At 40.9% G+C, this 21,467-nt stretch overlaps 1 protein-coding gene across 5 annotated transcripts in view; it reads left to right on the top strand.

The window, feature by feature from the left end:
- USHBP1 (USH1 protein network component harmonin binding protein 1) overlaps positions 1–21,467 on the top strand; it is a 47,537-nt gene that overhangs the window by 20,081 nt on the left and 5,989 nt on the right. For 3 of the 5 annotated variants that reach the window (XM_074204457.1, XM_074204455.1, XM_074204459.1), the window contains one exon: positions 119–14,600. In XM_074204457.1, coding sequence (XP_074060558.1) covers positions 119–263 — 145 coding nt within the window. In that variant the 3' untranslated portion in view covers positions 264–14,600. Of the gene's footprint in view, positions 1–118; positions 14,601–15,682; positions 15,753–21,467 lie in introns of those variants that run through there. The other 2 variants (XM_074204460.1, XM_074204456.1) reach the window with 1 other exon arrangement.

Genomic DNA, 21,467 nt, shown 5'->3' with positions numbered 1-21,467 from the left:
GTTCTGAGAACATGGAAGAATATGTACCTATATCTTCCATTTGGGTGTGGAAGGCCCCACATGGCACTGAAGGGGCTCTAGGAGGACTTCTCAGTACTTCTGGCCTCCCTGTCCATAGTGCCCTGGTGCTGACCTTCCGGGGGATCCAGCGGAATTGGGAGCAGCAGCAGCAGATCATGGAGCAGTGGATAGCACAGATGGAAGCCTATCTAGAGGAGGAGCTGGAGTCCCTGGCCCAAACCACTCTAGAGACTTCTCTATAGAAACTCCAACCTCTTTCTTCCCTACCCCACCCCATCCTTAACACTCTGTCTAATCACCAGCATATCTAGTTGCCCATCCCACCCACTCTGCACCAACAGAAGCAATTCTAGCCAGGGCTCTCTCCACCAAACTTTGCTGCCCCTTTGAGCAGGAGAAGTTGTGAGGCATAGATGGGATGATGGACTCCCTTCTGTTAAGGTCATATGGTTGAGAGCTAGAAGAGATCTTGGAGCTTTTTTCTTACAGATGAGGAAACTAAGGCCCTATCTTTTTGGACTAGGATCCATTTAGAAATGGCACTCCCTGTGTCTGCTGTTGCTTCTGGCCAGGTCTGTGGATCATCTGTGGAGCTGCAGGGTAGCAGAGTCAACCAGGGCCTATCCCATCCATCCCTCTGTCAAGGTGCCTACCCACCTGGCCTCCTTTTGGACTCTTTCCTCCCTCCTCAGCTCCCCTTCTCTGGACTCTAGCCTAGACTCTCTCTGGACTTGAGCCTTGGTCCTCTCTGTCAGAGTTTTGTATTGAGCTGGCATATACCAATATTCACCTAGAGAGAGATTGGCCTCTATTCTCTGGTCACCTGGTACTATCCACTGTTTTGGAGTAGGGTCTGCTCAGACTCAATTTTGCCCCCTCCCTGTTCACCAGCTGGTACTCCAACAAATGAGGCCATCTCTCAGGCCCTAGGAGCAGATGGGAGAGGAGTAGGGTCCAAGGTTCACTGAGTAGACCCAGAGAGGTGAGAATTTTGAAAAAAAAAAAAGGAAGGGCCCTTTTCCAGGGTTGGCAGAACCTACTGTCTTTTGGAGCAGGGAAGAGGATGGGGCCTCTCCACCCTTTCCTCTCAACCACCAAAAGAAACCATCAAACTAGCTCTCCCTGGGAACTTTCTCTACAAAGGCTGGTTCTTGCTTCCTCAATTACTTCCACATCTGACCTCCCTCCTGCCCCCACCAGTATTCCCCCTTCTATTCCTTGGCCCCATTTTAGAGATATTAGTCCTGCTTTTTCCTTGAGGACTTCTCCCATCCTAAACTTTTTCACAGGCTCTTTCTGGCTAAGCTATGGGGAACCTACTCAAAGTCAGCAGCATCAGTGTCTCTGATGAGTGGAACGGCTTCATTAAGGCTTTGTTATCTAGTTTCTCTGAATAAATCATCTCTTTCTAATCACAGTCTCAATCTAGAGGCAGAGGTCATTTCAGGCAGACATTAGGATTCTGCAGGATTTCTATCCTGTCTCCCACAAACATGAAATGCCTAGAGTATGCAGAATGCTAGGCATTGTGGAGGAAAAGAAGATCCATGACTAGGTATCCATAAGGAAGCTTCTATCATAAGATAAGATATCATAAGATAAGACAAATATGTATCTATACAACCTTAAAGAAGTGCATTTAAATGAGGTCCAAAGGGGACATTCTTATAGACTCTAAATTCAGAGAAGATATCTTGAAAGAGATGCAGGGGCAGCAAGTTGACACAGTGGAAAAAACTCTGACCCTGGAGACAGGAGCATCTGGGTTCAAATCCAGTCTCAGACACTACAAGCTGGGTAAAATACTTAAAACTATCCTCTCCACCTCTTAAAAAAATACATACAACAAAACAGGGATGGCATTGGAATTGGATGGGATAGGCAGGAGGTCAACAAGTAAGAAGGGAGAATAAAAACATTCTAGAATAGAGTGGGCAAAGGCATGGATATAGGAAAACACAAAGTTAAGGAGATAGGTGAAGGAAGAAGAAAAAAAGGGGAGTTGAGGGTGGATAAGATGGTAATATAAGATGCTTGACTGATACTCAAATTAGATTTGGGAGTTTTAATGATTCTGGAGGTATAAGGGAGCCAGAAAAGATTCCTGAGCAAAGAAGATCCATGACTAGGTATCCATAAGCAAGGTTATTTTGGAAGTGATATGAAGGATGGATAGAAGGATAGATAGGGGTGGGAAGTTTGAAAGACCTGTTAAGATATTGCAGTCACACAAGTATGTAATAATGGGGTTGCAGTAGAGGGGATAAAAGAACAGGGAAATTCAAGAGAGATTTTGTGGAGAGCAGTTATGAGAGCTTAGAAAGTTAAAGAAAGGTTATAAACATGGGGGAGTCGATTGGTAGTGATGCCATAGACAGAAACAATGAAGTCAGAAAATGGAGCAGACTTAGGGAGCAGAGCAGAAGTTGAAGGCCCATCATCCAAGCTCTAACTTGAAACAGAATTGGATTCAGTATTGGAAGCTTAACAGTAATTCTATATAATTCATATCAGAACTAAAGTTTTTCTCTGAGAACATCAAAATCTGTGCATATTATTCTGAGTCCTTTAGTCCCATTCAGACTAATGAAATGTTAATTATATAATAGGTTTCACTCAACCTGCTTTGCATAAATGTGAGATCCATAAATGGTCAGATCATTTCTTCTTCCCACTCTGATGGTTCTGTGTCTTCACCAAAGAACTAACCAACTCAAATTAATATTACCTCAAAATTAATATTACTATGCTGTCTCACTTCCTCTTCAAGGGAAAATTGCTCAAAGATACTAGAGAATCAAGCAACCCTTACAGTCCAGATGGCTCACATTATTAGGTTTAGGTTTCTGTTCAAAAGTATAAGAGTGGAGAAGGGAATTTTATGTTTAGGAAACAAAAAATAAGTTAGTTTGGCTGCAGTGTAGAGTTTCTGAAAGATCATACGATGTAGTCAACCTGAAGAAGTATATAAAGGGCTTTAAATGACAAAGAAAATAATTCATATTTTATCCTAATGACAAGGGGAGCCATCGAAGCTTTGTGAGTCAGACAATAACGTAGTCAACTCTACATTTCAGGAATATCAATTTGGCAATTGTTTGGAGGATCAGTTATAGATGAAGAAGCTGTAACTAGGTTTTAGCGTGAATAGAAAGATGGGGACAGATTCAAGAAATGTTGAGGAATCAGTCAATAAACATTTATCTAGTGCTTAAAGATTAAACATATAGTCTCTGCTCCCAAGAGCCTCATATTCTAGTGGGGGACACAGTGGACAAATAGGTACATAGGTTCAAGATATGTGAAAGTAGAAGGAAATCTTAGAAGGCTCTTTTCAATAGACTAGGTATAAGATGATGAGATCCTGGACCAGAATGGTGGCTGTGTGAATGGAGAGAAGGGGAGGTCTTTGAAAGATGTGAAGCAGAAGCACAACAAAACAGGGATGACATTGGAATTGGATGGGGTAGGCAGGAGCTCAACAAGTAAGAAGACATTCTAAGGACTAGGAATAGATCAGGCAAAGGTCAATAGATCAGATAAATCAAGCAATTATAAGAGAGGAGTCAAGGAGGCCATAGAGGTTTTGAGCCTGAATGACTGGGAGAAGGTAACTTCCTCCGTGGTAATAGAGAGGGAAGAGAAAGAGTCAATTTGATTGAATTGGAAGCATGAGAGGGGAAGTTATGTCCAAGGAGACTGGAAGGACAAGTTGTATGACTTGCAAGCCTTAATGGGAGTTATGTATTTGATCCTAGAGACAATAGGAAGTCACTGGAGATGATGGAGGAGAGTCAGATATGAACATAAGACATATTCCTTTGGTGGTGGTATGTAGGATGGAATGGGAAAGGGAGAGATTTGAGATAAGAAGACCAATTAGGAGATGAGCAGCAATCTAGGCAAAAGGTAGATGAATGTATCAACTAGGTGGAAGCTGTGAGAGTGGAGAGGAGTCAGATATGAGAGACATTAGAGAGATTTGTTGTTCAGTCCTTTCAGTTATGTCCGGCTCTTCTTAATCATTTGGGGTTTTCTTAGCAAAGATATTGGAGCAGTTTGCCATTTCCTTCTCCAGTTCATTGACAGATGAGGAAATTGAGGCAAATAGGGTGAAGTGACTTGCTCAGGTTCACACATCTAATAAGGCCAAATCTGAACTCAGGAAGATGAATCTTCCTGACATTCTGGCCCACTACTTTATCCACTGTGCTACCCAGCTGCTCTGTTATAGGGACAGAATTGACAAGATTGGGCAACTGATTGAATGGGATGGGGGAGCATGAGAAAGAATAAGGATTCCAGGATATTGCCATGGTTTTTGAAGCCTAGAGACTGGAATAACTGGTGTTTTTGAGAGAAACAGAGGAATCCAGGCTTATTGTATGCTGCTTCTCCTCATTAGTGAAACGGATTACTGGAGAAGGTTGGAGCTTGAAAGGAGAAACCTGGCTTCCTGCTTCCAAAGAGAAGATACACAGCTTCAGCAAGCCTTCTGTCCGTTAATGAGGAAAGTTTTATACAAATGCCCCAGGCTTAAACTCTGGGTTAAAAAGTAATTTCTCAGGTATAGGAGAGAAGGCACTAATAATTAAGGAAACAAGAAAGACTGTCTCACATAGGAGATGGAGTCTTAAAGGGAGTTAGGGTTTACAAGAGGCAAAGGTCAGGTGAGGGAGCATCCCAGGTATGCAGGGATAGCTGGACATTATGTATAGGGAATAACAAATAGACTCTTGTCTGGAATTGAGAGGGAAAGAAAAAGAATAATGTGAAAATGTGCTAATAGTGACTGTTATGCACAACTTCACTAAGAATCAAAGGCATACAAATAAAAACAATTTTTGATTATCACCTCACATCACCATCATCCTCATCATCAAATGGAAGAAGTATTTTTTTTTGGATGCAATTAAGGTTAAGTAACTTGTCTAAGGTCACATAAGCTAGTAAGTGTCTGAGGTCAAATTTGAACTCAGGTCTTCCTGACTCCAAGGTCTATGCTCCATCCAGTGCTCTATCTAGCAGCCTCTAGATTATATTTTTCTTAGAGAAAATAAGGAGTCACTAAAAATTCTTGGGGATCATCCACATTAAGGAATTGGGAAGAGGATCATGGGATGGTAGGATTGAGAGCTGCAATCTTAGAGATCAAGAAACCAGAAAAGGAGAAAGAAAAGTAGTCACAGAGAACAGGAGGGGATGTCAAAGGTTGGGGGTGGGGTGTTCAAGAAGGATGAGGACAAAGAAAAGATTAGAAAGCCATGAACAGTGGGCATGGAAACCTAACTATAAGGGATGGATAGGGAAAGGAATGTGGAAATGAAGACATTTGGAACAAAAAGAAGGAAACAAAATCTCACTTGATCTGTTTTGTATCAAATAGCTAACTTGTTCTTTAAAAAAATATTTGTAATAAACTTAATTTAACCCAAGCATAATTTAGTGGCAAGAGCAGGGACTTACAATTCTTACCTATGGAAGCTGAGTAAAGTCATTTATCTTGAGCCTCAATTTCTTCATCTGTAAAATGAGAGAGAGTTGAACTAAATGGTCTCTTAAGATCCCTGTCAATTCTAGGTCTTCAATTCTATTATCAGTACACTCAATTAGACTTACTTTGCAACTATTTGCAATTCAATAAATGAATGAATGGTGGATAAAATGCCATAGCTTTTCAGTCACTCCTTAATTTTTCATCAAATGAATGACCATTAGAGATATTTCTGGTGTTAATATCACATTACAATTGGAAGGAATACCAGTGACTATCAAGTCCATCTCATACAAAAAAGAATCCCCACTAGAAATAACATACTGAATAAATGCAACCAGGAGACACAGTGGATAGAGCATTGGACCTTGGGTCGGGAAGTCCTGAGTTCAAATCTTACCTCAGACTAGGTGGGCAAGTCACTGAACTTCTCTGTGCCTGTTTCCCCATCTATAAAATGGGGTTAATTATAGCAACTAATTATTAATGTTATTGTAAAGATCAAAGGAGAAAATATTTGTAAAGAATTTTGCAAACCTTAAAGTGCCATATAAATGCCAGTTACTACAATTATGCCATTATTATAATCTCTGCTCAAAAACTTCTGAGAAAGAAGAACCCTTTGACCCCTTTCTAAGGCAGTTTACTCCACTTAGGGAAAAACTCTTAATTGTTAGAAAGTTTTCCTTGATATCTAAATTTGCCTTTCTGCAAGTTGTACCTGTTACAGGTCCTGGTTCTGCCCTCTGGGCCTAACTCAACAAGTCTCATCCCTTCTCTGAGTCAGAGCTATTCAAATATTAAGATTTCAAGCATATTTCCCCACCCCCAACATACACACATACACACACACACACACTCTTTTCTTCTCCAGGTTAACAATTCTCCAGCTAATCTTCATAGGGCACACTCAAGGTGCTTCCCCATCCTAGTTGCTATCTTTGAACACTCTTCTAGCTTATTGGTGTCAAAATCAATATCAATGAAAGTATTTAGTATTAAGTATTTCCTTTATAACAAACACTGTGCTAACCATTGGGAATACAAAGAAGCAAAAGATAGTTCTTGCCCTCAAGGAGCTTACAGCCTAATAGGAAAGACAATATGTAAACAATAGATACAAATAAGCTTTGTACAGGATAAACGGGAAATAACAGAAGGAAGGCACTAGAATCAAAGGGGGGGAAGGGTTTGAGGAAAGTTTCCTATAGAAAATGGAATTTTATGGGGCAGCTAGGTGGCGCAGTGAATAAAGCACCGGCCCTGGAGTCAGGAGTACATGGGTTCAAATCCGATCTCAGACAGTTAATAATTCCCTAGCTGTGTGGCCTTGGGCAAGCCACTTAACCCCATTTGCCTTGCAAAAACTAAAAAAAAAAAAAAAAAAAAAAAAAAAAAAAAAAAAAAAGGAATTTTAGCTGGGAGTTAAAGGAAGCCAGGGAAGTTGAGATGCAGAAATGAGAAGGCATGGAGAACAGCCAGAGAAAATGCAAAGAGAATGAGTATAGAATAGCCAGGAAGTCAGTGTCACTGGAAGAGGCAGAGAGTAAGGTCTAAGAAGGCTGGAAAGGTAAGAATGGGCTAGGTTATAAAGGACTTTGAATGTTAAACAGAGTATCTAAAAAAAAAAATTGATTCTGGAAACCATAGGGAACCAATGGAGTTTACTGACTGGAGGGAGGAAGAGAATGACATGATTGGACTTGTACTTTAGTAAAATCATTTTAGTGACTGAAGTGGGGGAAAGACTTGAGCCAGGCAAATTCCCCAGTAGATTATGTAATAGTCTAGGTGTGGGGTGATATGCAATAGAGGGGTGGCAGTGTCAGAGGAAAGAAGGGGCATATTTGAGAGGGATTGGAAGACATATTCAACAGATGTTGCAAAGATGAAATGTCCTTCTTATACTGGAACTCCCAGAACTAAATACAATATTCCAGATGAGTTTATTCAACTATTCCCCAATAAATAGTCATCCACTTTCCTTCTATTTCTTTGTTATTATAAAAAAAAGTATGCCATCTACTCATTCCACCCCTCACACACAGTTTTCCCTTCTGTCCTTAACCCCTTTGTGTTACTATAGTACCTGCCTAGGCATTTCAATGGGTTAGTCACTTAATAAGCATTTATCAAACCTCTACAATGTGCAGGCAATAAGGATACCAAAAGAAAAAAATGGCAAAAGACTATCCCTACCTTCAAGAAGCTTAAAATCTAATGAGTGGGCAGCTAGGTGGTGCAGCAGATAAAGCACCGGCCTTTGAGTCAGGAGTACCTGGGTTCAAATCCAGTCTCAGACACTTAATAATTACCTAGCTGTGTGGCCTTGGGCAAGCCACTTAACCCTGTTTGCCTTGCAAAATAAAAAAAAACCTAAAAAAAAAATCTAAGGAGTCAAAAGAATACATACAATTAGTAGCTTCAGGTACAAGGTCCATAACTTTTCTTTTTATGATATCAGTTATATTCTCTTCTGATCTTATTCAGAAATATCGTTTTATATTTTTCACATCTGACTACCTTAATTGCCGAAGAATATGCCATAACATGAATGTGCTACAATTTATTTAACCATTTCCTTATTGGACATTTAGACTGCTATAAAAAAATCTGTGAACATCTAGTTCTTTTTTCCCTTGCTATTGTTTTTAAAGTAAATACTCTCAGGGTATAATCCTAGTAATTATATCCCAAGTATATAATACCAACAATGGAATCATTGGATCAGTGGGTAGATTTAGTTTTGTCATTTGTCCTGCCAATTGACTTTACCAAAACATGCACCAATTTGCAATTCTCTAAGCAATGAAAGAGTATACCTGTTTTTTTTTCACAAGACTTCCACAGCTGAATTTCTCTGTTATTACTGTTGTGATGATGATGTGGGTGATATGAGGTGATAACTCAAAAATTGTTTTTATGATTCTTCTTTTAAGTTTTTTTTTTTTGCAAGGCTATGGGGTTAAGTGGCTTGCCCAAGGCCACACAGCTAGGTAATTATTTGAACCCAGGTACTCCTGACTCCAGGGCCAGTACTTTATCCACTGCACCACTTAGCAGCCCGGAAAAGCATATATCTTAATCTTAGTAATTCCTTCTAAAAGTTTAATAGATGAAAGTTATATCCCCTCCACAATAAAAAAAAAATACATTATTTCATTTCCTTCCATTTTTTGGTAGCCTTTTAAAAAAGTGTTTTAATTGAAATTTGCTGAAATATATTGTGGAAATAAGAGTTTAAGCTCATTTCTCACCAAATTATTTGCTAATCAGTTTTCACCGAGTATATTATTAAATAATGAATCCTTCCTTCAGATTTTTTTATTTTTATTTTGATTAGGTTTGCCAAACACTAGTCTTCTGTATACATCCAGTTGAACTTTTTAAAAGATGTTTAGCTGTTAAAAGGAGAGAAGACAGAAAGGTACCTAGATAAGTGGAGTAAAAAGAACAAGGGAAGCAAAGATTTTTTTTTTCAAGAAATAGTGACCTTGTTCAAAGCCAATGGATAGGAATAAGTTGCAGCTACATGAGAGATAAGGAAAGACTGCTGCCACTGGATGCTGAAGGAGATAGGCAGAAGGGAGACGCAAGGATAGCCCCACTTATGAATTCCAAGATTCCCTAAGGCCATTTTAGAATTTTATCGTGTTAGAATGGGGCCACCCCTAGGGGGTGCCAGAGACCAATCACTCATACCCCTGAGCTTCGTTATTCCAAACCAAGCCTCTCAAGAAGTCATCTATCCAAAAGGCAGGAGAAGGGGTTTAAGGGTTAAATGTATTGAGGAAAGGTTCAAGATCTGTTTTATTAAGTGGGTTGGGGGCAGTGGAGGGAATATACAAGGTAATGTGTCCAGGAATGGGAATAAGAGTCTGTCCTCTCTCCATCCCACCCCCCCCCCACCTCAACTGCTTGCGGAATGCCCTAGTGAGAAAAGTAAGAAGGGGAAGAGAAGCTGGTCTTCATGGGGGGCTTCCCCACCCCAGTCCTTCCCACCCCTATTGTCCTCAGTGGACCTGTTCCCCCAGGTCAGTGACCCATAAGCGAGGCCTATCCATCCATCCATCCCCTCCCTCTGGAGGGGCCTGACTGAAGGTGGTAGTGTGGAGTCAAGGGTCAGAAGCCAAAGACTGAGAGAAGCACCCAAGGTCACCACCCTTTTCACATGGAAATGCTGAGAGACAGGGTGTGGAGGGGGAGCAGACAAGGGTTAGGGGGTGGGTCAGGAAGGAAACCAGCTGAGCCTGTGTTCAGAGGCAGGTCCAGACCAAAAGATAGCCACTAGCATACTCTCAAAAGCAGACTGACCCAGCTAAACTCTGTCTCTTCATAGAATTAGAGAAGGAATATCAGTAACCATTTAATCCAACATATACAAAAGAAATCCCCCCCTGACAATATCTGTCTTTCAGCCTCCAAGAAGGGAGCAGGTACCGCCTGCCAAAACAACTCATTCCTTTTTTTTAAACAACACCTGTGATTTCATCAGTGTAAGAATCAGAGAAATCCAGATGAGAAATACTCTCTACCAATACAGGTCAGCATTTGCTCTCCAATTTATAATCTTAGAGAGTTGCCTTACAAGGTGACTTGCCCAAGGTCACTCAGCTAGTATGTTTCAATAGGGCATTTGAATCAAGATCTTCCTGACTCAGAAGTCAACCCATCTATCTGCTTGCCTACTTGAAAAAAAAAATTTTTCCCTGAAATTCAGCCTAAATCGACCTTGTAGCTTCCATTTATAATTTTCAATTCTGTCCACTTGAGCCATGGAAAATAAATATAACCTTCCTCCTAGTAATAGCCTTGTAGGAATTAGAACACAGGTAGGTAGGGCAGTGGATAGAGCATCAGCCCTGGAATCAGGAGGACCTGAGTTCAAATTTAGTCTCAGACACTTGATACTTACTAGCTGTATGACCTTGGGCAAGTCACTTAACCCTAACTGCCTTGGATCTCCAGGCTTCCTGATCTATATCTGGACCCAGATGGCTCCAGAGGAGAAAGTAAGGCTGGTATGACTTAGCACAGCACCCTGTCACTCAAAATCCAATTCATGAACATGCCTTGACAATACCTCCCTGATGTCATGGTCTTCTTCTAGAATGATGGACAAACACCAGTATCAGGCCCTACCTGGGGCTTTCTTCATTAGGTTGAACATCCCCATTTCCTTAGCTCCCTTCTTACAGGACATGGATCCAAGGCCATATCCCACTGGATTTGTCCTCAGGACCCTCTCTATATCCCTCTCAACCTGAACTGCAGAACTGAACACATTGTTCTAGATATGGGCTGACCAGGGCAGAGGACTGAAGGGCTATCACTTCCCTATTCTTGGAATTTCTGTCTCTTAATGCAGCTCAAGATTGCATTAATATTTTTGGCTGCCACATCACACTGCTGACTCACATTCAGCTTACAGCTCTTCTGTTTTTCTTCTCCATATGCATTCTGGATGGTAGCTGTGGCATAGTAGATATATAGTCAGATGGCCTTGCATATAATAGGAGATAAGTATTTGCTGAAATGAATTTCATTAAAGAGTCACGATATAAGACCTTAGATGAATCACTTGCTCTTTCTGAACTTCAGTTTCCCCATCTGAAAAATAAGGAGATTGGACTAAATAATCTTAAAGGCCCCTTCCAACCTGACCTCTATTCCAATATCACAAAATTCCAGAGGTTCCACTGCCACCAGGAGAGATGGTAAGCTCTTTGAAAATAGGCGTTGGAACCAACTAGGTGGCACAGTGGATAGAGCACAGGCCCTGGAGTCAGGAGACCTGAGTTCAAATGTGATCTCACACACTAAATAACTGCAAAGCAGTGTGACCTTGGGCAAGTCACTTAACCCCATTGCCTTAAATAAATAATTTTTTTTAAAAAGAAAGGAGGTATTGTCTTTGATCTTGCTCTATATTCCCATCATTTAACACTTTGTTGTTATTTAGTCATTCAATGACCTGAGGATGGTAACACAGCAATTCTGTCCATGGGGTTTTCTTGACAAAGATACTAGAACAATTTATCATTTCTTTTTCCAGTGGATTAAGGCAAATAGAGGTTAAGTGACTTGCCTAGGGTCACACAGCTAGTAAGCTTCTGAAGTCACATTTGAATTCAGATCTTTTTGACTCTAGGTCCAGAGATACCTATGCACTGAGCCACCTAGCTACCTCCACCTAACACATAGTAGGTGCTTAGTAAATGGTTGTGGCATGATTGATTGTCCCTCTATATAGAAATTAGCAACAGTGACTGTTCTATCTCCATCAGGGTTCTTTGGAAAAAAGTACTGTAGGATTTATTTTTTAATTTTAATTTTTTTAGGTTTTTTCCAAGGCAGTGGGGTTAAGTGGCTTGCCCAAGGTCACACAACAGGTAATTATTAAGTGTCTGAGCCTAGATTTGAACTCAGGTTCTCCTGACTCCAGGGCCAGAGCTCTATCCACTGCACCACCTAGCTTCCCTGGTGCTGTAGAATTTAAATGGAGAAGGACAAATGTCCCAATTGTTCAAAAGGGGAGAGAATGGAGTCTGCAAACTGGAGTCTAGTGAGCTTGTTTTTGGTTCCTGGCAAAATATTGAAATGTATTATTAAAGAAATAGGTTAATAAATGTCTGGAAAAAGAAGTAACAATCATAAAGAGCCAGTAGGGTTTCATAAAGAATAGGCCATGCAAGACTAACTTCATGTCCTTTTTTTGACAACATTATTAGACTGGTGGATCAGCCATAGCTAGTCTTCTATTCACATGTATATATTATTTATGTGTATATGTACATATACACATATAGAGATAGATAGATAGATAGATAGATAGATAGATAGATAGATAGATAGATGATAGATAGATACAGTCCTAATATCAGAGATATAAAAGACAGCACTTGACAATGGTCTTTCTTCATGGACAAAATGGAGCATGTAAGTTGGATAATAAGATAAAAGATTCCAACTTCTCAAATGGCCAAACCTGAGGAACAGTTATTAATGCTTCTATTTTGCCCTGAAATAAGGTCTAGTGGAATGACCCTGGGATCTATGCTTGTCCCTGCACTGATTAGTATTTCCATCAGTTACTTGGGTAAATCACAAATAAATCATCCTATTCCTTTTTTTTAGGTTTTTTTGCAAGGCAGATAGGGTTAAATGGCTTGCCCAAGGCCACACAGATAGGTAATTATTTAGTGTCTGAGGGCAGATTTGAACTCAGGTACTCCTGACTCCAGGGCTGCTGCTCTAACCATTGTGCCACCTAGCCACCCCATGTTCAAAATTTTTAAAAAGCAATTCTCACTCCACAATGATTAAGTGATCAGAAGATTATGAACTGTTTTCAGAAGAGAAAATAGACATTTTAATAATCGCTTGAAAAAATGCTCAATCTCACTAAAAATTAAAACCCTGCCAACAAAACAATTTTGAGGTATATAGATATAGATATAGTTTTTCAAGATAGTTATACTTTTCAAGATGAGATCTGCCTTGTCTGACTAGGCTGCAAATGCCAATACTGAATTGGCATGGAATGGAAGCTTTAATCTGCATCTTTTTTCTGACCAGGGCCAGGTTGCCTCTCCTTAGGAAGTCTGGTGGATTTCTCTTGGGGGTTGGGCGGATTGGTGGTCATCTTGGTACTGGACTTAGTGCAGACACATGATTGGTTCAGTAGCCCTACTGAAACTCAGAAGTCCCGAATTCAAGTGATCTACCAACCCCAGCTTCCTGCAAATGCATCTACGAAATTCCCAAATTCTAAATATTAAAAAGTGTAATGTAAGCAAGAGCATATATCTTTTTTTCATTCCTTTCTTTATCTTGTTAGTTTTCAATGGTCAGTTTTTACCTTTTTTTTCTCCCTCCCTTCCTTACCTCCCCCTTCCCCCGACAGAAAGCAATGTAGTATAGAAAAGCATATATCTTTTTTTTAAATATTTTTTTAGGGGTTTTTTTTTTGCAAGGCAAATGGAGTTAAGTGGCTTGCCCAGGGCCACACAGCTAGGTAATTATTAAGTGTCTGAGACCAGATTTGAACCCAGGTACTCCTGACTCCAAGGTCGGTGTTTTATCCACTGCTCCACCTAGCCATCCCAAATCATCCTATTTCTAAGTGACATGGATCTAGGAGGGAGAGGGAGTTTTGTTTCTTGGCTTTTTTTTTTTTGCAAGCCAATGGGGCTAAGTGACTTGCCCAAGGTCATATAGCTAGGTAATTATTAAGTGTCTGAGGTTAGATTTGAACTCAGATCCTCCTGACTCCAGGTCTAGTGCTCTATCCACTGTGCCACCTAGTTGCCCCAGGAGGGAGAGTTAATACTTTGTATGACAGAGGGTTAAAGGGGGATTTTCCCCACTCTGCTAGGATATGGTTTTTTGTGTTTGTTTTATTCACTGATAAAATATTTTCTGGGGAAAAAAGAGATCCAGAGAGATGTCAACTGGTCAAAATGTTGGGCTCAATTGAAGGAGACAATGTATAATTGGTAAATCAACTTGGAACATGCAAGATCTGAGTGAGAGGTGGTTAGGCAACAGTTCATCTGGAAAAAATCTAGTCTTAGAGGTAACTGTGTTAAGAAGTAGGTAAGAGCACTGGACTTGGAATCTGGAAGCTCTGGGTTCAGATTCTGTCTCTGATATTGCATGACCCTGAACAAATTGTTTAGCCTCAGTTCATCTGTAAAATGGGAATAGCAATAGTACTCCTTATCTTCATCCCTGGTATCCTTAACTTCCTTTAAGTCCCAGTTAAAATCCTCCCTTCTATAAGAAGCCTTTCTTGATTCCCCCTTAATTCTAGTGCCTTCTCTCTGTTAGTTATCTCCAATTTATCCTGCCCAAATCTTGTTTGGACATCATTGTTTGTATGTTGTCTCCTATTAGAGAGTGAGCTCCTTGAGGGCAGGGCCAGTCTTTTGCCTTGCTTTGTATTCCCAAAGCTTCTCATAGTATCTGTCATATAGTAGAAGATGAATACTTATCAACTGATGGAGTGACTGACTACCTGACAGGATCAAATGAGCTAACTTTATATAATGTAGAAATTCTATATATTTATATTGATAACTTATTAATAATATATAAGCAAAGTTGTATTATTTATAATTTTAATAATAATCTATTAATTATATGTAGCATCTATACACTCTATAATGTTCAACCAATAATCTATTAATATAATGATCAATAAGTATTTATTAATAATAATAAAACAATAGCTAACATTTTTATAGGGCCTACTATTTTCTACTATTTTATAAATATTATTTCATTTGTGGTACCAGCCCTGAGTTCAAATTTGACTTCAGATATTTAATATTAACCTAGCTATGTGACCTTGGTCAAGTCACTTAACCCCATTGCCTTACAGAAACCAAAAAAGAAAGAACTCTGGAAAGTAGGTGCTATTATTCCAGTGTCATACATGAGGAAAGAGATGCACTTAGAGGTTTTGTTGTTTTTCGTAAGGGTCAAAGAGTTAAGAAACATTTGAGGCTAGATTTGAACTCAGACCTTTCCGACTCTAGGCCCAGCACCCTATCCATTATATTACCCAAGATCAGAATGTCTAGATAGACTCTAATACTAAATCACCTAACTTCTGCCTGCCTCAAATCCCTTAACTGTAAAATTAGGCTAATCAAAGAACCTACCTCCCAAGGTTGTTGTGAGGATCAAATGAGATAGTCTTTATATAGTTCGTAGCAAAATCACTAGTAGGCATTTAATAAAGGCTTGTTTTCTTTTTTTCCTTCTGTCCAACTCTGAGATTCCAGAGTCTGGAGAGAAACTAGTTGCCCTAGTTCAATGGTCTCCAAACATTTTGGATCACATCCCTATCAGTAAAAATGTTTTGAGCAAGTACCCCAGTATGTCTATATTTTATCTACTTTGAGTTACATATCTTGTCACTATGCTCATAATATATGGTATAAAACTTACACAAAGATAGAAAAAATCTTCCAGAGGTAGTGAAATAGTCAAGCAAGTGCTTTAGAAAATCATCTTGAGGGCAGCAAGGTGGATAGAGCAAAATGGATAGAGCACTAACCCTGAAGTCAGAAGGATTCAAGTTCAACTCTGACCTCAGACTTGACACTCACTAGTTGTCACCTTGGGCAAGTCACTTAACTCTGATTGCCTCACATCCAGGGTCATCTCCAGGTGTCCTGATCCATATCTGCCCACTGGACTCAGATGACTGGAGGAGAAAGTAAGTGAGGTAAGTGGGCAAATAAATCTCAATTGCCTGCCCCCCCCAAATCATCTTGGTAGCTTTGTTGAGAATGGATATGAAACAAGAGAGACTAAAGTCACAAAAGATTCATTAAGCATTTGTTATATGCCAGAACTACTGGGATTTAAAAGATCAGGAAGACCATTTAACAAAGAGATTTTTAACTTTTTTTGCATGTGTTTTGGATTCCTTTGGGGTAGATAGAGAAAGCCTAGGGACCTTTTCTCAGAATATTTTTAAATGCCTTAAATAAAAAACAGGGAATTACCCAAGAAACCAATTATATTGAAATACAATCCTCTGGGCAGCTAGGTGATGCAGTGAGTGGAAAGGGTCCTGGAGTCAGGAAGACCTGAGTTCAAATCTAGCCTTGGATACTTACTAGCTGTGTGACCCTGAGTAATCCTGATGCTTTACCCCCCAAAAGAGAAAGAAATACAATTGTCAAAATATTTTTTTAAAACTTTCAATAACTGCAGATTAAGATTTTCTGGTTTTAATGGGTCATTGCAATAGTCCAGGTGAGAAGGGATAAGGGTAGTTGTCGATGTGAGGAAACAGATGGGATTCAATGAAATTTGTTGGGGAGAGGGAAAAAAAGCACAGGATTTGGCAACTGATGGGGAATGTGGGGTGGGAGAGAATGAGAAGCCAAGGATGACAAGGTTGCAAGCATGGATGACTTGGTGCCCCAGGACAGTAATAGGGAAATTTGGAGGAGGGGTGAGCTTGCTGGGAAATGGAATGCTATGCAATCTTCCAGTTGTCCAAACCCATTGGTACCTGCTCTTCTTGGAAACACTCTCTCCCACCCCAAAAGAAAAGGAGGGAGGCAGGGCAGCTCTTAGTCACCAGTTACTGCCAGGGAAAACAAAACCTGCCCTTCAAGTGGGTGCCTGCTGCAGGTCTGCCATGATCTGGGCAAAGAGGTGGGGAATTCTCCCAGTGGCTCAGGTTGCTGTTGTGTATGCACTAGTAGGAGTTAAATTATAAACATCTTGAGGGTTTTATATAGGGCCAGGATGAGGATGGGGGTTGGAATGTCAGTCAATAAACAAGATATATCAAGTACTTATGTTCTGATTGCTGGAGATACAAAAAGGAAAAAAAAAACCCGGGTTTTTTTTTCTGGGTCTGAGTTTCTTCATCTGTAAAATGAGGGTGCTGGAGTTTGCAGTCTAAGGAAGGACATAACAGACAAGTAACTATGAACCACCTATTTATCGATCAAATTGGAATAGCAGAGGATAGGGTCCTGCTATATGGGGTAGGAAGGAGTAGGTATGGTTGTGTTGGAGATAGCTGATTATTACTGGGGTGCAATTCAATCCATCTTTCCACCCTCCAATTGGTCGATGATCTACTGTCTCCCGGGAGACCCTGCCCCTCATTCCTTTTGGAGACTACTGTCCTAATGAGTACATACCTGGACTTGGAGTCAGAAAAATGTAGGCTCAAATCCCCCCTTCACATATCTCCTCCACCTCTTGACTCTAGGGAAGTCACTTTAACCTCTCTGTGCCTCTGTTTCCTAATTTGCAAAATGGGGATAATATTAGTGCCTACCTTCTAGGCTTGTAGTGAAGATTAAAAGAAATAATATTTGTGAAGTGCTTTGCACTTTACCTTAAAGAATTCTATAAATGTTAACTCATATTGTTGCTGTTATCTCTTGTTTCTCTCATGGTGTTGGGTCTCTACCAGAGTCTTCTGGTCACAGCTGCTCTCTTCTGGTCCCTGAGGAGAAGGAAGTGCGGCTGGATAGAGAGGATAGAAAGCTGTCTTCCAGGGCCAGGCTTTCCCTCTGCCCCCTGCCCCTCCTCCTCCCAGCACCCTGGGAGTTGTTGGTTGCCAGAGAACAATCGCCCCTATCTCCCCCTCCCCCTCCCCGAGCCCAGCCTTCTTCTGCCAGGCTCTGGCCCCAACAGCCCTGGGGCGGCCCAGGTTGAAGGTCAGCTCCCAGCCCTTTTCTCATTCAAATCAGGTCCCTCCCAGGGGAGACTGTGGGCTAGAACCAGCCCTGCACAGCAGGGGAGGGACTGACACACTGGGGGGGGGGGGTGAGAGATAGGGAAGAAACAGAGATGGGGTCTGAGACTGAGACTGGAGAGAAAAACAGCTGGATCTGAGATGGAGACCTAGAGACCCCACTGGAGACAGGACAAGAGAAAGAGGGAAATCAACCCCAGGTTAATCCACTGACCTAGACAGACTGCCATCTGAGCCAAAGAGGAGACTGGAGGATTATAGGCTTTAGAGATCTAAGGTCTCCTTGTCAAACTCAAATAGGAATAAAATGGGGGCCATTTAACTGTAGGTAAGGATCCCTGCTGACCGCATGTTGACTTAGAAAATCACATATTAACATTAACTATGTTCTATGGTATTTTGATTTCTTTTGTTTACTATTCCCCAGTCACTTTAATTCTAGTTCTGTCAGCTCTTCAGAGAGCTGGAGGCTACCTGTCTGATCATCTTTGATGTAGTTCAACATGTTCATTTTACAGATGAAGAAACTAAAGCCCAGAAAGAATAAATGACTTTGCTAAAGCCCTGAAGTGGTAGAGCTAAGATACAAACCCAGATCTCCTGATTCTAAATACAGTTTTCTTCCCTAGAAGACAAATTTGGTGGGTACTGGAGTCTTTTATGTGGAGGAGGGTCTCTCATTGCTCCCTTGGTACAGAAACAAAAACTGAGATCTGGGCATGGGTAAGGCCCAAAAGCTTGCAGGGCTGCTTCCCAGGTTAAGCTGGGCCTTATCTATCCTTCCCTTGGGGTTGGTTGAGTTGTTTGAGTTCCTGGACTACATGCCTGTTAACCACAACTCCCCCATTGAATTCCTGGAATCTTTAAGACTTTGAGGAGAATTTGGAGATCCTTTTTCAACTTTTTACAGTAGAGACTAGACCTGGAGAAAGGAAAGGATTTTGTCCAGTTTACAAAGGAAGTCAAGGGACAAAAGCAAGACTAGAACTCGGGTTTCCAAACTCCAGGGCCAATGTTCTTCTGGTCACATCCCATAGCCGCCCTACTCAAGGGTCCCTACTCCTCTGGATGCCCCCCTAACCATGATAGGCACCTGCAAGTTCCTCTTGATCTATTCAACCAGGGATTTGACTTAGCAACAGGCCATTTTCCCAGGCAGAAAAGGGGTCCCTGGAGGGGGGCCCACCAGGGCCTGCAGGGACAAGGGATTAGTGACCACAGGTGTCCTTATAATGGGGTTGGGGGGGAACAAGGAGAGGCCCTTAAGCCCCAGTTCAGTAATACAAGCTTCAGTCTTTGTTTCTCTGCTGGGGAAAGCCCAGGTGCACTTCACCTGTACAGGTGTAGATGGCCAGAAGAAGGGTCTGCTAGGGAAGGCATTCATGCTGGAATCCCTCTCCCCTCTCAAGTCCACACTCTCCCTCCTCCATCAGGAATTGGTAGGGGGAGAGTAGATATTCAATCTCATGCACATGACTTAAAAATATCTTATTATTTTGTTTTTTTTTTATTTAACATGCATAACCTCACTTCCTACCTCCTGAAAAAAAAAAAAAGAAACCTGAGCTTTCATAATGGTTATGTATCATCAATTAAAGCAAATTCTTCCATTGCTTGTCCAAAAACATATTTCTCAGTCAGCACCCTGGATCCATCAGCTCTCTGTCAGGAGGTGATCCTCTGGAATCATTGTTGGGTCATTGCATTGACCAGATTTCTTTATATTTTTCTTACAAAATTTCTTTACAAAGTTGTTGTTTTTAATGTATTTTTTTATTTGAAATAAATACAAAATTTAAAAAAAATTTTTTTTTGGTTTACAATGTTATGATGAGTAAAGTAACATGGTACATAACTTAGAAAAATAGGGAAGATGCGGATATATTGGGGGCCTCGCAGCTAGTAGTTTTCAGGTAGGGTAGAAACCCAGGTCTTCCTGACTCAGGGGTCTCTTCTCTTAACCATTAGACCACACTGCTATTGGCTCTTGAAATTTACTTGTTTGATTTATCTGTATGATGAAAGCTTTAGGTCAAGAAAACTTTTTATTTGCCTTTTTATTCCTTTGCCTATTATTCCTTGCACATAGTAGGTATTTGGTGAATATTTATTTAATGAAACTGAAATTATTTAAGCTTTCAGGGCCACAGTATCCTCTGGGAGTTAGACTCAATTTAATATAATTGGCTTCCTTTATAATTCTATGCATTTTATTCTTTGTATTTCTAAATATTATTCTGAGAAGGGGGGGGGTCTTCCCCAGAATGACTGCCAAAAGGATCTAGGACATAAATGAGGTAAAGAACTGCACCCCCCCCCCCCCAGGAGATGATCATTACCATGCCTTACAGAGTCAGATCTGTGATATTCCAAACAAACAGCAACCACACTGCTTTGGATCCTCCCCATGCTACTGAAACTGCCCTCTCCAAGGTTACCAGGGATCACTGAACAACTAAACCCGATGCCCTTTTCTCAGTCCTCCTCCTTGACCTCTTGGCAGCTTTTGACACTGCTGACCAATCCTCTCTCTACTCCTCCCAGTTTCTGCTTTCTCTGGTTTGGGACTGCTCCTTCTCAGGTTTCTTCTCTGGATTATCATTTATCTCCCTCCCATTAAGTTTTTCACCCTCCAAGGCTTTGTCTCTTGTCTTCTTTTCTTATTTCTCTAATCTCTCTTGTGATCCCATCAGCTCCAATAGATTCACTCAGCTCTACCCCAATGACCTCCCCACTCTCACCCCACCTGCCCAAAGTTAATAACCAATCCTAATGGTCCTCCATTATCAACTATTTGCTGAATATCTCCAATATGGGCATTGCCTACTCAGCAGATTCAAAATGGAAGTCATTATATTCTCCCTTTCCTCCTCTCCCCCAGAAGATTCCAGTCAACAACCTTTCCTCCCTTCAAATTTCTCTATTTTTGCTAAGTCCACACCATTCTCCATCCTTCTACTTATGAATGCTCACAAACTGAGTCATCCCTAACTCTTCTCTCCTCCTTATCTTCCATAGTCTTGTTGATTCTTCTTCCACATGTCTGTCTACTTCTTTCTCTTCTTTCATGGATTACCAACCTCACTTTCTCTTTAATATTCCTTCTCACACACTTTGGCACACCCTACTGGGTTCAAATCTGGCCTCAGACACTAGTTGTGTGACCCTGGGTAAGTCACTTAATCCTATTGCTTCATTTCCTCATTCGTAACATGAATTAGAGAAGGAAATGGCAAACCGCGCTAGTATCACTGGCAAGAAAACCCCAAGTGGGGTTATGAAGAGTCAGACATGACTCAACAATAACACTGCAGTAACCTTCTAGCCTCCTTTACACTCCCTCACCACCCCATCCTCCATTGAGCTGTTAGAATAACTTTCCAAAATCACAGTTTTTATACTAGAAGGCAGTCTAATTGAGTGGAAAGACTATTGAACTTGTAGTCTCAGGACCTGAGTTTAAATCCCAGCTCTCCTTTTTATACCTTGTGTGACCTAGGCCAAGGGCAGCTAGGTGGTGCAGTGCCAGGTCTGGAGTCAGAAAGACCTGAGTTCAAATCCAGCCTCAGTTGTGAGACCCTGGACAAGTCCCTTAACCTTGTTTGCCACTGGGAAAATAAATTCCTTTACAATCTCCAGCCTCCCTTTTGATTTATTTCATGTTAATACCTCCATATACCTAGAAAAACTGGTCTCCTTGCAGTTTCCCAA

Source organism: Macrotis lagotis, chromosome X (genome assembly GCF_037893015.1).
Source record: "Macrotis lagotis isolate mMagLag1 chromosome X, bilby.v1.9.chrom.fasta, whole genome shotgun sequence".
NCBI classification, from domain to species: Eukaryota; Metazoa; Chordata; class Mammalia; order Peramelemorphia; family Peramelidae; genus Macrotis; species Macrotis lagotis.
This window is presented reverse-complemented; position numbering and strand designations above follow the sequence as displayed.